This window comes from Euphorbia lathyris, chromosome 1 (assembly GCF_963576675.1).
Source record: "Euphorbia lathyris chromosome 1, ddEupLath1.1, whole genome shotgun sequence".
Taxonomy (NCBI): Eukaryota; Viridiplantae; Streptophyta; class Magnoliopsida; order Malpighiales; family Euphorbiaceae; genus Euphorbia; species Euphorbia lathyris.
Genome location: NC_088910.1, coordinates 40384985 through 40400721, shown reverse-complemented (window position 1 = coordinate 40400721; position 15737 = coordinate 40384985). Strand labels below are relative to the sequence as shown.

General features: G+C 34.5%; 2 protein-coding genes across 3 annotated transcripts; both read left to right on the top strand.

The window, feature by feature from the left end:
- The first annotated feature begins 265 nt into the window (after positions 1-265).
- LOC136229306 (probable Ufm1-specific protease) lies at positions 266-6284 on the top strand. Of its 2 annotated transcripts, XM_066018000.1 has the most exons (13): positions 271-525; positions 640-996; positions 1726-1997; positions 2090-2177; positions 2308-2483; positions 3284-3374; positions 3807-3932; positions 4043-4090; positions 4176-4252; positions 4927-5015; positions 5180-5291; positions 5411-5513; positions 5771-6284. In XM_066018000.1, the coding sequence occupies exons 1-13, from the start codon at positions 345-347 to the stop codon at positions 5998-6000; spliced, it is 1950 nt and encodes a 649-aa protein (XP_065874072.1). In that variant the 5' UTR covers positions 271-344; the 3' UTR covers positions 6001-6284. The 2 variants fall into 2 exon arrangements, 1 of the variants encoding a protein (XP_065874072.1); XR_010689059.1 differs by lacking the exons at positions 5411-5513; positions 5771-6284 and having other exon boundaries at positions 266-525; positions 4353-5015; positions 5180-5239.
- A 5268-nt stretch (positions 6285-11552) lies between these two features.
- On the top strand, positions 11553-14458 carry LOC136229300 (pentatricopeptide repeat-containing protein At5g50280, chloroplastic). Its single transcript, XM_066017990.1, has 2 exons — positions 11553-12507; positions 12992-14458. The coding sequence occupies exons 1-2, from the start codon at positions 11666-11668 to the stop codon at positions 14301-14303; spliced, it is 2154 nt and encodes a 717-aa protein (XP_065874062.1). The 5' UTR covers positions 11553-11665; the 3' UTR covers positions 14304-14458.
- The last annotated feature ends 1279 nt before the right edge of the window (positions 14459-15737 follow it).

Here is a 15737-nt window from a genome sequence, read left to right as displayed (position 1 = left end):
CGGTGAATTTTTTGGATTTTTTTTTATTTAATTCGTATAAAAGACAGTGTAACGCATGTGTAAAGTGTAGATGATAAGATTTATGATCGAGAAGGATGAATTATTTCTCAAATTGACAAAATTTATCAATATTAGAGATAAAATTGTGTTTAGCTTTTAACATTAGAAGTAAAATTGCACTATATTAGAAATTAGAGATAAAATTACTCCCGACTCAAAAAGAAAAAAAAAAAAAAAAAAAAACCCAGCCCACGAACATTGCCTGCTGGTAATGGTTCGACTGTCATTGGAAAAAAAGAAAAAAGCAGAAAAAGAAAGGCGAAAAGTTCCCTTCTACCTCTACGATGGTGACTGTGAACTCTACCGTAAGAGTTCTGTGTCCTAAGTTACTTCGTCCCAGAAAAGATCCAGGCCTTCAATGGCTCATTGGATCCCCATTTTTTCCTCCTTTCACCATTGTCTCCCCCTTCAGATGCATCCATACACTGGAAAATTCTTTCTCACCTGACTACACCAAAGAATCAGGTGACTTTCGCCTTCGAATTCGTTAACTTGTGTACTTCACCGTTTTGTGTCGTATTTGCTGTCTCTTTATTATCTGATGGGAAGATACTGATGCATTTAGTTAAAATTGAGCAGAAGATGTTCGATTGCTGCTATTGAAAGGATTCGATGTGATCGGAGCGTTCATTTCTGGAAGTTCTGATTCCAGTAAAACTGCTCGCGACGCGATTAATGCTGCCCTTCAATTAAGGAAACTTCTCTCTAGTGGAAGAGATTTGGGGAATCAAGATATTATTGGAGCAGTTGCGGTTCCGGATAGTGGTGATGTTCAATTTTTTGTCTCCAGAGGTGGGAATTTATCGAGCGTTGAGTCTCTTGCTTCTGTTGTTTATGAAGATAACTCGGAGAAGTATATTTGGGAGAGTGGTTGTTTAGTTCGATGTCAACTCCCCATTAAGTTGCCATTTTGTGTTCCTTTAAGCAATTCTTCTGGTAAGTCTTATTCTTGCTGCTTATCTTGAAATCCTCATCATGTTTCAATACAGCTCGATGGCTTATTCTTTTAGGTTTTATTGTTGCGTTAATACTTCTGTTTTTTATGAATGACTCGCCTTTGTATCTCTAGCTAGTTCAGCACGTAGAACTGCTACTTAGGCTGCTAGAAACTTCAAATAAATCGATATGAATAGAAAGAAACATGCACGAAAAAGGCATGCTTTTGCCAGCTTATAGGACATTACTGTTTTACAGTTGCATGTCGGTTAGATAGAAATGAAAACTAACAAGAGAACAAAGACACTTTGCTGAAAGAATTGATGAGCTGATGTTTCTAAGAACCTATTTAACATGCATAAAAGGAAAAGCTTAGTTTGAGATGAAGTTGGCTGGGAACGAAGAGGAATGAATCATTGAGATGGTTGGTAACCGTAAAAGTGGTGAGAATGTGGGATTGCATAAAAAATGTTTAAAGGGTTAATTTGGAGTATGTTACTCATAAGTCCTGTGGGTGACATGAAGTTGTTGGGATGGGAGACCTCTTGACTTTTGAGTAGAGTAGAACGTTACTTATCAAACTATTCACAGGTGGTCAATTTTATGAGTTCATGTTGATTTATCTTTCTTTTTTACAGCCCGATCATGAATCTCTAGATTTTGAGTGGTTATTATGCATCTCTAATGACGGACAATGCCTAATTACACGGGTCTGATTATTGTCCCCAGATGCTGAGAAGATGTACACGCATGCAATTGAAGCAGCTGCTGCTCAATTTAAAGATTCGCAAGTTGTATACGTCGTAGAAAGCTTAAGGGAGAAATCTTCTGAAGTACCCGGGCCTATTATTCTCCGTGGCAAAGAATTGGATTTTGACACAGATATCTTAGATGTCAAGCTCGTGGATAAAGAAAATCCTCAAGATTCTGATGCAAAAATGTTAACATGTAGAGACTTTTGTTGGAAAAACAAATCTGCTTCTATGGTGATTTCTGCAGAGGTAACTAATTCTTGTTCCTTGCATTCTTTCCATTATCAACACTTACAAATGGCTGTACCTTTTCATTTGTTGTGAAAAGTTTTTTTGCTTAGAATGCAGATATATTCCAAGTGAGCATTCTGTTTAACAGATCAGAGAAGTCCACCAAAACCAGAGTACCTATGGCTGAATATTTTCCAGGTGCTATGGCTTTATTTGCATACCTGGGAATGTTACTATCTGTGTTTGTGATAATTATGTTGAAATTTTTAATCCCAATCCTACAATAGACATCTATCTATTAACTCATTGGACATTGCCCTTGATCCAGCTTTGGAAGATGCCAGACTTTTAGTTGTGGATTTTGAGCTAGATGTACTCTGCTATGCATCCAAGGATCTCTCAGTGCGATCTGCTATTTCAAATTTGATAATCCCAGGGCTAGTTGACCAATTACATTCAATGAAGAAATTAATCTTGCCTGACCTTTTAACACCACATCTACAGGTGAGAACTCTTTCGATTATTAAAAGATTTCGCATCGTCTGTCTCTCGGCATGATTTATTCCTCCATGTTCCTTAGAATTATATTCCTCCGCCGCCAAGGTCCAACTTTTTCGGTTATGCATGTATGAACTCCAAAATTGGCACATAGGATCGTCTGAGCCCTAAGGTGCCAAACCTTTGTTTCTTTGGTGTAATTCTTATATATAGTGTTCCACGTCTTCTTTTCCTGTGTGCATAATCCCAGCGTAGTCACTATATGCTTGAATATTTCAACATGCATGTTGAGCTGGACCTTGGCTCATAAAATTGAAATATCTAAGCTACATAATTTTCTGGTTTTAGTAGGGTACAAGCCTTCTGTAGAATACATTACATGGGAACTATTATAGGGAGGTTAGAAATAAGTTGAGCCTTTGCTATCTTTTGGTATAGGATGCAACAACAGAGGCCTATTTTCTTGTATAGTCTCCTCAAACAAATTATGTTGTTGCATTCAAATTGTATAATTTGTCTTGTGTAAGTTCTGGAATCCTTGATGCTTGATAGAACAGTGCCAAGGAGTTCTAAATTAAATTCAGATATGTATATGTTTCTCTTGATCTCTATTAAAAAATCGTACCACGAGTTATTAACAGTAAAAATAAGAAAATAAGTGATTGCTGTGTGCTTCTGTTTCTTTGTCTGTCAAGGTCTTGTATATCACAAGTTCCCAACATCAGAATCACTTTTGCTAAAATTCCATGTTGCACATCTCTGTTCTTCGGAAAATAAGCTGGTAATCTGCTACTTCATTTTTGCAGTTACATTGTTACCACTTTAATCCACCTGGGCTTTTGCATCCAATAACTGTTATCTATGAACTCAATTATGGGGAGACAGAATTGAAACAAGGTGAGTGTTAGCAAGTGCTTTTCCATACAAGGGAAAATTTAATTTTGGGATTTGTTAAAGCAATAAACTATTGCAGATTTCAAGTCCAGATCCATTAACTAACAAAGATTCTTTTTATTATCCTTCTTTGTAACCGCATGTCAAAACTTGGACATCAAATATTTGATAATGTCTGTGAAGCATGGGAAGGTGTTCTTTTACTTTTAACCTATCGATTAATGTTTTGAAAAGAGAACCTCCACCCCAAATTGTGTGCAGTTAATAGAAAGCTGATGTATATCTTTTACACGTGTTTCTGTATGCCTGTTGGTGAAGAAAACATAATTTCAATGGTAGATCTTTAGAGGGAAAACAGAAGGCTCCTTTATTTGTTCAGATCATATTTGAGATTATGAATTTACTAAAGATTTACCAGAAGATTATTTTCCACAGTTGAAATTAGAAGATCCTTACACATGAGGCTGGGGCTACCTTTTGATCGTCCTCTTCTAAGGGTTGCTAATGCACTGGATTTCTCTTTAACAAAGGATATTTCAGGGAGCAACTTAAGAAGAAAAGGTATATATACACTTTCAAATGGACTGGTTAAATAGTTACAGAAGCAATTCTTACTACATACATGATATATCATATGAACTATTTTTTTGCATTTTCTTGTGTAATGTCAGGCAATTCGTTGCTCAAAGATGTGCATATCGGGATCCCAAATAGTGGGGGTCAGTAGTTTCCATGTATTTACTTATTTTGCCTCTGTTTGTGGCTCCTTGATATCATTTTCACTAAAGCATAATCTTCTTGCAGTCTCAGGGGGGATTGTCTCTCTTGTTCAAGGTTCTTATGATTACCATCACTATCTTCAAGATGGCTTTGATGACTCAGTAATGAAACGTTTCTCTCTATCAGTAAAATGATTGACAACTGGTCTAATAATTAACAGATGATTCACCTAATGTTGAGCAAATCAACTCTTGTTTACAGATTTTTGCAATATTTTTGGAGATCAACCGATTGAAGTTAATCATTTTGTTGAGTTACTGTTCTTGTTGTTTACAACGGGTGTTTGGATTTACAGTAGTTAAGTTGTGGATATATCATATTGCATGTCCTTGTTTTCTATATATATTATAAGCTATTTTTTGTGATTATTTTCCAAATTATGTAAATCCCCTGAATTGAACTGATGACAATTTGTTGCATAATAGGATATTCTTTCTTCCTGATATTTAGTGCGCTAAAAGATAAATTCACTTTTTTTTTTGGTATCTCCTTTGTGCGGTATGTTGCTAGGCCTGTATTTAATAGCTGAAGGAGTACTCTGAGGTTCATTATTTCGGCGGTCTTTCTACTTAGATATTGTTTTACCTTTATTACATGATTGGTTTCTTACCATTTCTGAGCTTGGTTTCTTTTCCTTTCTAGGAAGATATTTTATTAAGAATAACATTTAAAGCACAATTGTATTAAATTCAAAGGTTGTACTATTACAACTGAAATTTCTTTTGTCATCAATCATCTTTGCTCATATGGTTTGTGGTTTGTATATGGATTTTAGGGATGGGGTTGTGCTTACCGCTCTTTACAAACTATTATTTCATGGTTCAGACTTCAACACTATACTTCCACTGAAGTTCCTTCTCATAGGTATGTAAAGGTCACAATTGCTAATGTAATAGAATTTGTAAGATACTCTGTTATCTAAGGGTGCTGTTATTCTGTTGAATTTAAAATGGGAGCATTAATATCATATAATTGAAGTGCATGTTTTTGGTGTCAGTATCATTAACTTAACCGCTAACAATCTGTAGGGAAATACAGCAAGCACTAGTGGACATTGGGGATAAAGATCCTTCTTTTATTGGATCTCGAGATTGGATTGGTGCTATTGAATTGAGCTTCGTTTTGGATAAACTCCTGGGTGTAAGTGTTCACTATTGTATGTTTTAGGGTGAAGACTGAGGACGTATTTTTGCATTACTTAAATGTAAACGTCAGATTTCTTTGAATATACTTGAAAAATAGGTTCTTGCATTCAACAGGTGACTTGCAAGATCATGAATGTAAGATCAGGAGCTGAGCTTCCTGAAAAATGTAGAGAGCTGGCCATGCACTTTGAGAATCAAGGAACACCTATTATGATTGGTAAGTAAAGTGTGTACATGCGTGTTGCAATCATCATTCATCATTCATCATTCATCATTCATCATTCATTAAATGATGTTCGTCTTAGTGACGGAATCAACATATATTGTGCATAACTTATTGAAGCACATAACCTACAATGTCCAAGGTTTCGTGAGCCATTGCGATTTTGTATGATGCTCTTCTGGGAAGGAGGAGGAAATAGAAACAGAATAACCTAACCGTGAGTCTCTCGACTGTGTTTCATATGAATGCAGGTGGTGGTGTTCTCGCATATACCCTTTTGGGTGTTGATTATAATGAAAGCAGTGGAGACTGTGCATTCCTAATACTTGATCCTCATTATACTGGGAATGACGAGCATAAGAAAATTATAAATGGTGGATGGTGCGGATGGAAAAAAGCTGTTGATAGCAAGGGAAAGAATTTCTTCTTGCATGACAAGTTCTATAATCTTCTGTTGCCTCAGAGGCCTAACATGGTATAATGCACAAATTACTTTACTATTGGGAAATTCTACTGCGGCCAGATGGTGACATATCAGCAGTTGTGCTGATATGTCATCATCTGTATGGTCTAGGGACAGTTTGGTCCCACACCATTCTAGAAATTTTCGTTGCTATGAATTGAAAAGTGTATACTTATCACTTTGAGGTTTTATTCTATATGGTCAACGTGCCAGTTTCTAGCTTACTAGGAGAGAATCTTTTTCAACATTTCTAGTGTATGTTTTGCGACCCATAAACATTTCTTTGCGTTTTCGCACTTTCATTCTGGTACTTGAAAGTTCTTTCTTCATTCAAAATTACAAATTTGCTTTGTTACATAAATAAGATCATTATTGTATAGTGCAATTATGATTATGATATTGATGTTGATTCATTTTTGCTGCATACAATTTATTGTTATATTGCCAAACACAAGTAGTATCTCAACAGAGGAAAGCAAGTGAAGGAATAAGAGTTGGCAACATAGTCATTGATTGTTGTCTATGGTAAAACTATCATGCCCTTTGTTGGGGCTTAGGTCCATTTATGAACTTTATTTATTTATTTATTTTTTTGAGATAATGAACTTTATTTATGAACTTTAGTTAAATGGAGGGCTTTAATTAAAGCCCACTATTATGCTTCATTGTGTCAAGAGAGTGGAGTGCATCTCATATTGGAAAATAAGTACTTGTAAGTTTTATTGATAAAGGGAGTCCTCACACCATTGCGTGGGGTATTCCATTTTTATGAAAATGTGAAGACTTACATAATACTTGACAATAACACGTGCGTCGCCGTCTGAACGTGCCGGGTTGGTGTGGTGTCAATTATGTTTTTTTAAGAATTTTTTATTTAATTAAATAAAAATTCCAAAAATTAATTTCAACTACAAATATTTTTGAAGCAGTTTTGAACTAGTCTATGATCAAAAGCAGTCTTCCACGTTTTATTCAACCTCCCTGGTATCTCTCTTTATATGTTCTCATCAAAAATCGACGTTAATTTTTTTGAAATAGAAAATATTTTTTCTTCATTTGGTTTTCTTCTCAGTTTGTTCTTTTTTCAAATTAAGCAGTGAATTAAAATTGACTTGTAGTTATTCCATTGAGAAATTCTGATTCGTGCAAATTAGAATTGTACTTACAGTTGATTGATTGAGCTGTTTTATCTTGCCCATATTCGGTTAGTGCCGCGAACGTCTTAAAAGAGCGATCTTATCCACAATTCATCCCATATTATTGTATTCGATACCAATTTATTTGGCAAGAGGCCGCTCCTAAGACTCGAACCCGTGACCTCTTGGTCACACGACAACAACGTTTACCGTTGCGCCAAGGCTCGCCCTCTTCTGATTTTACTTGTGTGTATTGATGAAAAATAAAAGTGATGCTCTTGACATGTTTAAACTATTTGTTGTTGAAATAGAAAACCACTGCAACCAGAAAGTTAAGAGACTTCGTAGTGACAGATGCACAAAATATAATTCTAGCATGTTTATTGATTTTTATAATTCACATGCAATCATACATGAAACTGCTACACTATATTCACCTGACATGTATGGAGAGACTGAAAGAAAAAATTGGCAAGAGTCTGTTGTTGTTATTATGCTTAGTTCAGAGGTGTTGTTCCCATTGTGCGAAGAAATTTTGTTGACTGTTTGTTATGTGCTTAATAGAGTCCTTAAGTAAAAGTGTAAAATCTTTCCTTATGAGATTTTGAAAAGTAGACGGCCAAACTTGTTCTACTTTAGAGCTTGAGGTTGTTTGGCTTATGTTAGAATACCTGCCTTTAAGAGAGTCAAACTTGCTAGTACAGTTTATGAATGTGTGTTTATTGGGTATATTGTGAATAGTAAATTATATACGTCCTATGATTTGAATGTACATCTTATTTTGGAATCAAATGATGCTGATTTTTATGAAAATAAATTTCTTTTTAAATTGAGAAATAATAGGGGTACATCATCTAATTGTCATAGATTAATACAAGATATATGATTGGGCCTTAACTAAAATCTCGAACTAATAGTTAAGGCCCAATCATATATCTTGTATTAATCTATGATACTAATGACGTGCCTGTTGTTAAATCTATGTTGCATAATGAGAGTGAGGAATCTTAACCCACGCAAGACCCATCTACCTGATGCAAATGAATAATTTGATTACTCTTTTTCCTTTGAAAAACGGTTGCATGAAAGAACAAACTGTTTCAATCACCTCCCTCTGGCCACTGGATCTTAAAACGCTACTGCCAATAAGCGTGCTCTTAGTCCAATATATTATGTAGCTCTTGACTATATTGGAGGATCCTCTCATCTAACTGGCCGTGATGCATTACCAAGACGTGGGCTAAATAATTTTTTGGAAAAATTACAAAACGGGGTCAAATAGAATGTTCATTTACATATTTAGATCAATTACCCAAGTCATTATCTATCTAGACTATATATTTGTGACTTTTCCAAAATGCCATTCATATATATATATATATATAACCACTTAGAAATTTCTTACTCTTGCTTCTTTCTCTCTTCGTTTCTCTCTTTGATTCTTTCTTAGTTTGCGAACTTGACACTCCATTTTTAATTATCGACTCATATATACGTAAAATCTTTCTTCTTGCGAATTTGGCACGTCGTTTTTTTATTATTTTGTACGTGTTTTCCAGGATAATCCTTCCAGAGTACATGATTTTACTTCGCATTTTTCGCAAACTGCGAAGCAAAATCATGTACTAAAGTAGTATTTACCTTCGCAGGCTTCGCCGTTTGCGAAAAATACGAAGTGGTATATAACATTAAAATTATAATATTATCAAAATCATAACAACAAAGATTGCAACAATAATTATAATATTAAAATCATAACATTATCAAAATTTACAACAAGATTGCAACAATAATTCAAACCCTAAACCCTCAACCTTAAACAATAATCATAATATTAGAGTGCTTCTAGACTTTATAGAAGGAAGAAAAGACAGGATGATGAAGAAATTCTTAATGATTCGCATAATATAATGGAAAGGGAAGATGAAACAATAGACAAGATGAAACCGATAGACATGCAGAGGAAAATATGAAAGTTTTGGGGTATTTTGGAAAAGTCACAAATATATAGTCTAGATAGGTAATATCTTGAGTAATTGAGCTAAATATATAAATGAACCTCCCATTTAATTCAATTTTTAAAATTTCCCTAATTTTTTACATTCTTCTCATAAAAAAAATATAAAAATATATTTTATATTTAGTTACATTAACTTTCTTTAACTTAATTTTCTTTAACGTCTTCCTAAACAAAGACTAAAACACATTGTTTTATGGAGCAACTGCAATGGGACTGCAGCGGGTGGGTACTGCCACAACACCAATTTGGAGGCCGCCACCTGCTGGATCAATAAAATGCAATATTGATGACGCACTGTTTTCGGGAGAAAGATGCAATGGGTTAGGAGCTGTTGTACAAGATGAGTCAGGACGCTTCTTATTCGGGAGTAGCTGTTTAATTCATGTCGGAAGGAACCAAAGATTATCGAAGCATTATCGGTACGCACGAGTTTGAGTTGACTTGTTAGGCCCTGTTCTTTATCGCTGAAAAAAACTGAACTGAACTGAACTGAATTTAACTGAACTGAACTGAACTGAATACTGCTGAATACTGAACTGAATTTAACTGAATACTGAAATTAACTGAATGCTACTGAACTTAACTGAATGCTACCGAACTTAACCGAACTTAACAATAATGATGATATTAGACTTTAAAATAATTTTCATGATAATATTGGACATTAATGAACTTATAATAATAATAATGGTTCTAATAAATTTAATAATATCAATAATAAATAAATATATTATTAAAGATAAAACTAAATTGAATATCAAATAAAAGCCCGGGATGATAAAATCTTGGCTCGATAAAAGCCTATGAAATTAAATAAAAATAAGTCTAATTTAAATTAAAAATACAAATTACATACAAACACAAATTTATATATAATTTGAAGCCTATGAAATTAAATACAAATCTTCATATGAATACAAACTCTTAACTTTTTATTTTAATTAAGGGTTAAAGTGCAAAAATAACGTTTTGGGTCAGAAGTAATTTTACCTCTAATGTCTAAAATGGTGGAATTAAGTGATAAAGAACAGAGCCTGTCAGAATTTTATACTTAGGCCCTGTTCTTTATCACTTAATTTCAGTAACAATCAGTTCAGTTCAGTTCAGTTCAGTTCAGTTCAGCATTCAGTTTCAGCATCCAGTTTCAGCATCCAGTTTCAGTATTCAGTAATTTATCATTATTTATTATATTATCATTGTTTATATATAATTTATTATAATAATAATTATTATTTATCTATAATTTATCATTATTATTATTATTATTATTATTATTATTATTATTATTATTATTATTATTATTTATAGTTTATCATTATCTATAAATTAGATAAAAGTCAAGAAATGATAGTTTATTAAAGTATATATGGTTTAATAAAAAAAAAAAACTAAAGTATGCATCCATATTTAAAAATTAGGAATTGCATCCATATTATGAATTATTTCTCAAATTTATCCAATTTATCAATGTTAGGGATAAAATTCCACCATTTTAGATGTTAGAGGTAAAATTACTTCTGACCCAAAACGTTATTTTTGCATTTTAACCCTTAATTAAAATAAAAAGTTAAGAGTTTGTATTCATATGAAGATTTGTATTTAATTTCATAGGCTTTAAATTATATATAAATTTGTGTTTGTATGTAATTTGTATTTTTAATTTAAATTAGACTTATTTTTATTTAATTTCATAGGCTTTTATCGAGCTAAGATTTTATCATCCCGGGCTTTTATTTGATATTCAATTTAGTTTTATCTTTAATAATATATTTATTTATTATTGATATTATTAAATTTATTAGAACCATTATTATTATTATAAGTTCATTAATGTCCAATATTATCATGAAAATTATTTTAAAGTCTAATATCATCATTATTGTTAAGTTCGGTTAAGTTCGGTAGCATTCAGTTAAGTTCAGTAGCATTCAGTTAAGTTCAGTATTCAGTAGTATTCAGTTAAATTCAGTTCAGTATTCAGTAGTATTCAGTTAAATTCAGTTCAGTATTCAGCAGTATTCAGTTCAGTTCAGTTCCGTTCAGTTCAGTTCAGTTCAGTTCAATTCAGTTCAGCTCCGTTCAGTTTTTTTCAGTGATAAAGAACAGAGCCTCTTCTTTTTGAATCCGACGCGAAATTAGTCGTTTAGTTAATTCATAGCGACAAGATAATACGAATGCAAGATTGCAGGTCTATCATCAACTCGCACCTTGGTTTTAAATTATGTTCATTTCTCGTTTAGCGAATAGGGCCGCACATCTAGTGGCAAGGCGGACCTATTCCAATACTAACAGTTGTTTTTTTTAGTGTAATGCTTCCATGATTGTACGCTAGTGATATCAATTAATGAAGTTGCAATTTTGGTCCCAAAAAACAACAACAAATTGTTTTTATTATTTAGATGCTCTAATGCTGCACAGAAACAATGCTGATGAAGCGACACCGTATCAAAGATGCCAATACCAGCAGCAAGCATCAAGCTTTGTTTATGGAGAGTGAAAGCGCTATCCAATCCGAACACCAATATCCATGGCCGCTCTATCAACAAACCAAGCTCTTCCTTCTTCTTTATCTTTGTCCCGCTGTTTCTATCAAATCCCTAATTCCTCAAAACCTCACCTCTTTTTGTACTCTAAACACTTTCAGCCATCTCTTTCTCTGTTTACCTCTCATTCCACTTATATTGCTCACTCTTCACCCCCAATTTTCCTCCCATTCCTGGAAGGAGGAGAAGATGAAGATTCCGAAGAACTCACCGCACAAGAACCCCAAGTAGAGGAAGAAAAGGAGGAGGACCTTTCCGACCCGATTCTCAGATTCTTCAAGTCCCAGACTTCAACCAAAGACCCACCACTCCAAGGTAAAGTCATTCTCAAGAGCAACCGCCGTTCTTCGTGGCGCCTTGCCCCTAAGTTCGATTCAGATGCTGAACCTGATACTGAAGATATTCTCATTGGAGAGAATAATCAAAATCAACCATCGGATAATGTGATTTCGAATTTAACTCCATTGCCTGAGGGAATTGTTGCGGAAATAATTCGAATTGCGAGGGACTTACCCGAGAACATTACATTGGGAGAGCAATTGGGTCCTTATGAGGGGAAAATTAGTGCAGAAGAGTGTGTGGAGATATTGGGGATGATGGGCGAAGAGAGTATGATGATTTGTTGCTTGTATTTCTTCGAGTGGATGGGATTGCAGGAGCCATCTCTTGTCACTCCTCGTGCTTGTACTGTTATGTTTCCATTGTTGGGGAAGGCAGGTATGGGCGATCAATTGATGGTTTTGTTCAGAAACTTGCCTCAGAATAAGGAGTTCAGAGATGTTCATGTTTACAATGCTACCATTTCTGGTCTTCTCCATTGTAAGAGGTATAAGGTTCTTCACACTCTGCTATCATTTTCTCTCTTTACAATGGCCGTCCAGTTGCCTCTTATCTTTTTCAGTGGTGTTAGAGAAGAGAACAGTAGTTTAATTAGTCCTAAAGGCATTCCTTCAATTCCAAAACTCTTGCTAAATTGAGAAAGCCGAGAGCGAATTTGATGTTATGTAATTGCATTCTTTACCTATAATTTTAAGTACAGGAAAATAACAAAATTTGATGTAAGAAGCATCAGTAGATAATGTAATCCATCTAGTGTTTAAGTTCTATTAACTAATGATCAAACACCAGCATTTGGCATTCTTTCCTTGTACCTCCAGGAATGAGTTTTGGCTCTGATTATTTTGGTTTTTTATTGAACAATTCAATCTTTCCTTGTGTAATCTTGCTTCTGATTTTTTTTGATTTGCATTAATAATTTCTACTAACATCGACATTGGAGTTCATTACTGATATCTACTTGTATGTATTAGGTATGATGATGCTTGTAAGGTGTATGAGACCATGGAAATAAACAATATTGCTCCAGATCATGTCACATGCTCTATAATGATTACAATCATGAGGAAAAATGGCTGTTCTGCAAAAGAGGCTTGGGAGTTCTTTGAGAGAATGAATAGTGAAGGAGTCAAATGGACTTCTGAAATCCTGGGAACTCTACTAAAAGCATTCTGTGATGAGGGACTGAAGAACGAAGCCCTAATTATCCAAGTCGAAATGGCGAAGAAAGGTATCTTTCCCAATGCTATTGTGTATAACACATTAATGGATGCTTATAGTAAATCAAACCAAATTGAAGAAGTTGAAGGACTCTTCACTGAGATGAAAGTAAGAGGCATTAAACCTACCTCTGCTACGTTCAACATTCTTATGGATGCATACAGCAGACGAATGCAGCCTGAGATAGTTGAGAAGCTGCTGCTAGAATTGCAGGATGCAGGCTTAAAGCCGGATGCCAAATCATATACATGCCTAATAAGTGCATACGGGAGGCAGAAGAGAATGAGTGACATGGCTGCCAATGCCTTCTTGAGAATGAAGAAAGCTGGTATAAAACCGACTTCTCATTCTTATACGGCTCTCATCCATGCTTATTCGATCAGTGGTTGGCATGAGAAAGCTTATATTGCATTCGAGAATATGCAAAGTGAACGAATTAAACCCGCAATGGAAACATACACAGCTCTGCTGGATGCATTTAAGCGTGCTGGCGACACTCAAATGCTGATGAAGATCTGGAAAATGATGATGCGCGATAAAATTGAAGGTACAAGAGTGACATTCAACGTTCTTCTTGACGGGTTTGCTAAACAAGGTCAATACGCAGAAGCAAGAGACGTGATATCTGAATTTGGGAAGCTGGGATTGCAGCCAACAGTGATGACATGTAATATGTTGATGAATGCATATGGGCGGGGAGGACAACACTCGAAGTTACCGCAGCTACTACAAGAAATGGCAGTTCTGAATTTAGAGCCGGATTCGATAACTTACTTGACGATGATATACGCATACATTCGTGTTCGGGATTTCAGAAGAGCGTTCTTCTACCACAAAAGAATGGTGAAAAGTGGGAAAGTGCCGGATGCCAAGTCTTACGAAAAGCTAAGGGGAATATTGGATGTAAAAGCAAAGATAAAAAACAGTAAGGACAAGAGTGCCATACTTGGTATAATTAATAGCAAAATGGGTATGAGGCAAGTTAAGAAGAAAGGAAAGAAAGATGAGTTTTGGAAGAACAGGAAAAAGCCCCTCAGAATACATAGACTTGATCGGGATTCCTAAATTCTGATAGATAGAAAGAATGTTTGAACAAGTTGAGGTTTCACTAAATGCAGTTCACAGATGTATAATATTAGATTATTCACTTTATAAATATTTGTTTTGACATGTAAGACTAATTAAAGATTAGGGGAATTTAATTAAAAGTGATTGGTGTCGTCGGGGAATTCTTACTTGGGTTCGATCTCTGTTTTCGTATGGAGCTATTACTTTGGTGAGCATTTAAACACCTTAGGCCTTCATCGTACAAACGAGGATTTTTCTGAATGTGATACGGGTTTAAAGGCATTTCTCGTAATTGGATCGGTTCAGGACGTCACTTGATATTAACCAAGTAAATAATGGAAAAGTTGTATATTGAAGTAATAGTTGTAGTAGAAAATGCTGTAGCAGCTTTAAAATAAAGTGCAGCACACCTCAGAAAAAGTGTTGAATTCAAAATGGATAAGGGGGCTAAAAGAACTTTTTCAGGAATTTTAGGAGATTATAGAATTTTAATTACAAAAGATAAAAAGATAAAGTAAAAATGTCATTTTGCATTTTTAAAGCAAAATTATTAATTAAACTCTTATAATTAATATTTTTAAGTAAATTATGTTCAATAGATAATAAATGTTAAGTATTATATTTCTACATAAAAACACAAAACAGATGGAGAAAACTATTTGATTTATTGAAGAATAAAGGTTGGGCCTTTATAAAATCATACCATGGATAGAAAAACATGGATAGAAAAACAAGAATAAAAAGGGCGGCCCGGTCGCATTATGCGTCCCCGCTGAGCGAGGGTCCGGGGAGGGGTCCCACCACAAGGGTGTATTGGGGGCAAACCTTCCCCTACCAATTTATTTGGCAAGAGGCCACTCCTAAAAACAACCCAAGCTAAACAAACTAGTTAAAATAACTCCAACAAAAAAACCAAAGTATCTTTTCTAAAATATTTCAACAATCCTTCCATTAAACTTATTAAGTAAGTAATTAGTTCAAATCTGCAGTAGCACACATACCCAATTCCTTACGAAGCTTCTAAAAAACATATGACTTTAGGGGCTTAATCATTAAATCTGTAAGTTGGTCTTGAGAGCTACAGAAAACTAACTCAATATCACCATCTTTAATAAGATTATGAGAAAATGAAATCTCCCTAGTATATGTTTACAATAATCATGTAGCATTTTCTTTGACAACTTTATAGTTGAAGTGTTACCACAAATTAATATAATATAATTAGCCTTCGCGTGACCAATTTCTTTTAAAATTCGTCTAATCTAAATGGTTTGACAAGCACATGCAGTTGCTATTAAAAATTCTTCCCCAGTGGCTGAAAGAGTGACTATGAGTTGTTTCTTTGATGACCATGTTATTGCTGCTCCACTCATCATGAACACGTAACCTGAAGTGTTCTTGATGTCCTCTTCGTCTCTGGCATAATTGCTA

What these genes read in the sequence shown, in the direction of transcription:
- LOC136229306 (XM_066018000.1), top strand. Translation starts at nt 345, where the DNA reads ATGGTGACTGTGAACTCTACCGTAAGAGTTCTGTGTCCTAAGTTACTT. An exon ending in TATGGCTGAATATTTTCCAG is followed by an intron (nt 2,178 to 2,307) that starts GTGCTATGGCTT and finishes CCCTTGATCCAG; the next exon opens with CTTTGGAAGATGCCAGACTT. An exon ending in AGGAACACCTATTATGATTG is followed by an intron (nt 5,514 to 5,770) that starts GTAAGTAAAGTG and finishes ATATGAATGCAG; the next exon opens with GTGGTGGTGTTCTCGCATAT.
- LOC136229300 (XM_066017990.1), top strand. Translation starts at nt 11,666, where the DNA reads ATGGCCGCTCTATCAACAAACCAAGCTCTTCCTTCTTCTTTATCTTTG. An exon ending in GGTCTTCTCCATTGTAAGAG is followed by an intron (nt 12,508 to 12,991) that starts GTATAAGGTTCT and finishes TGTATGTATTAG; the next exon opens with GTATGATGATGCTTGTAAGG.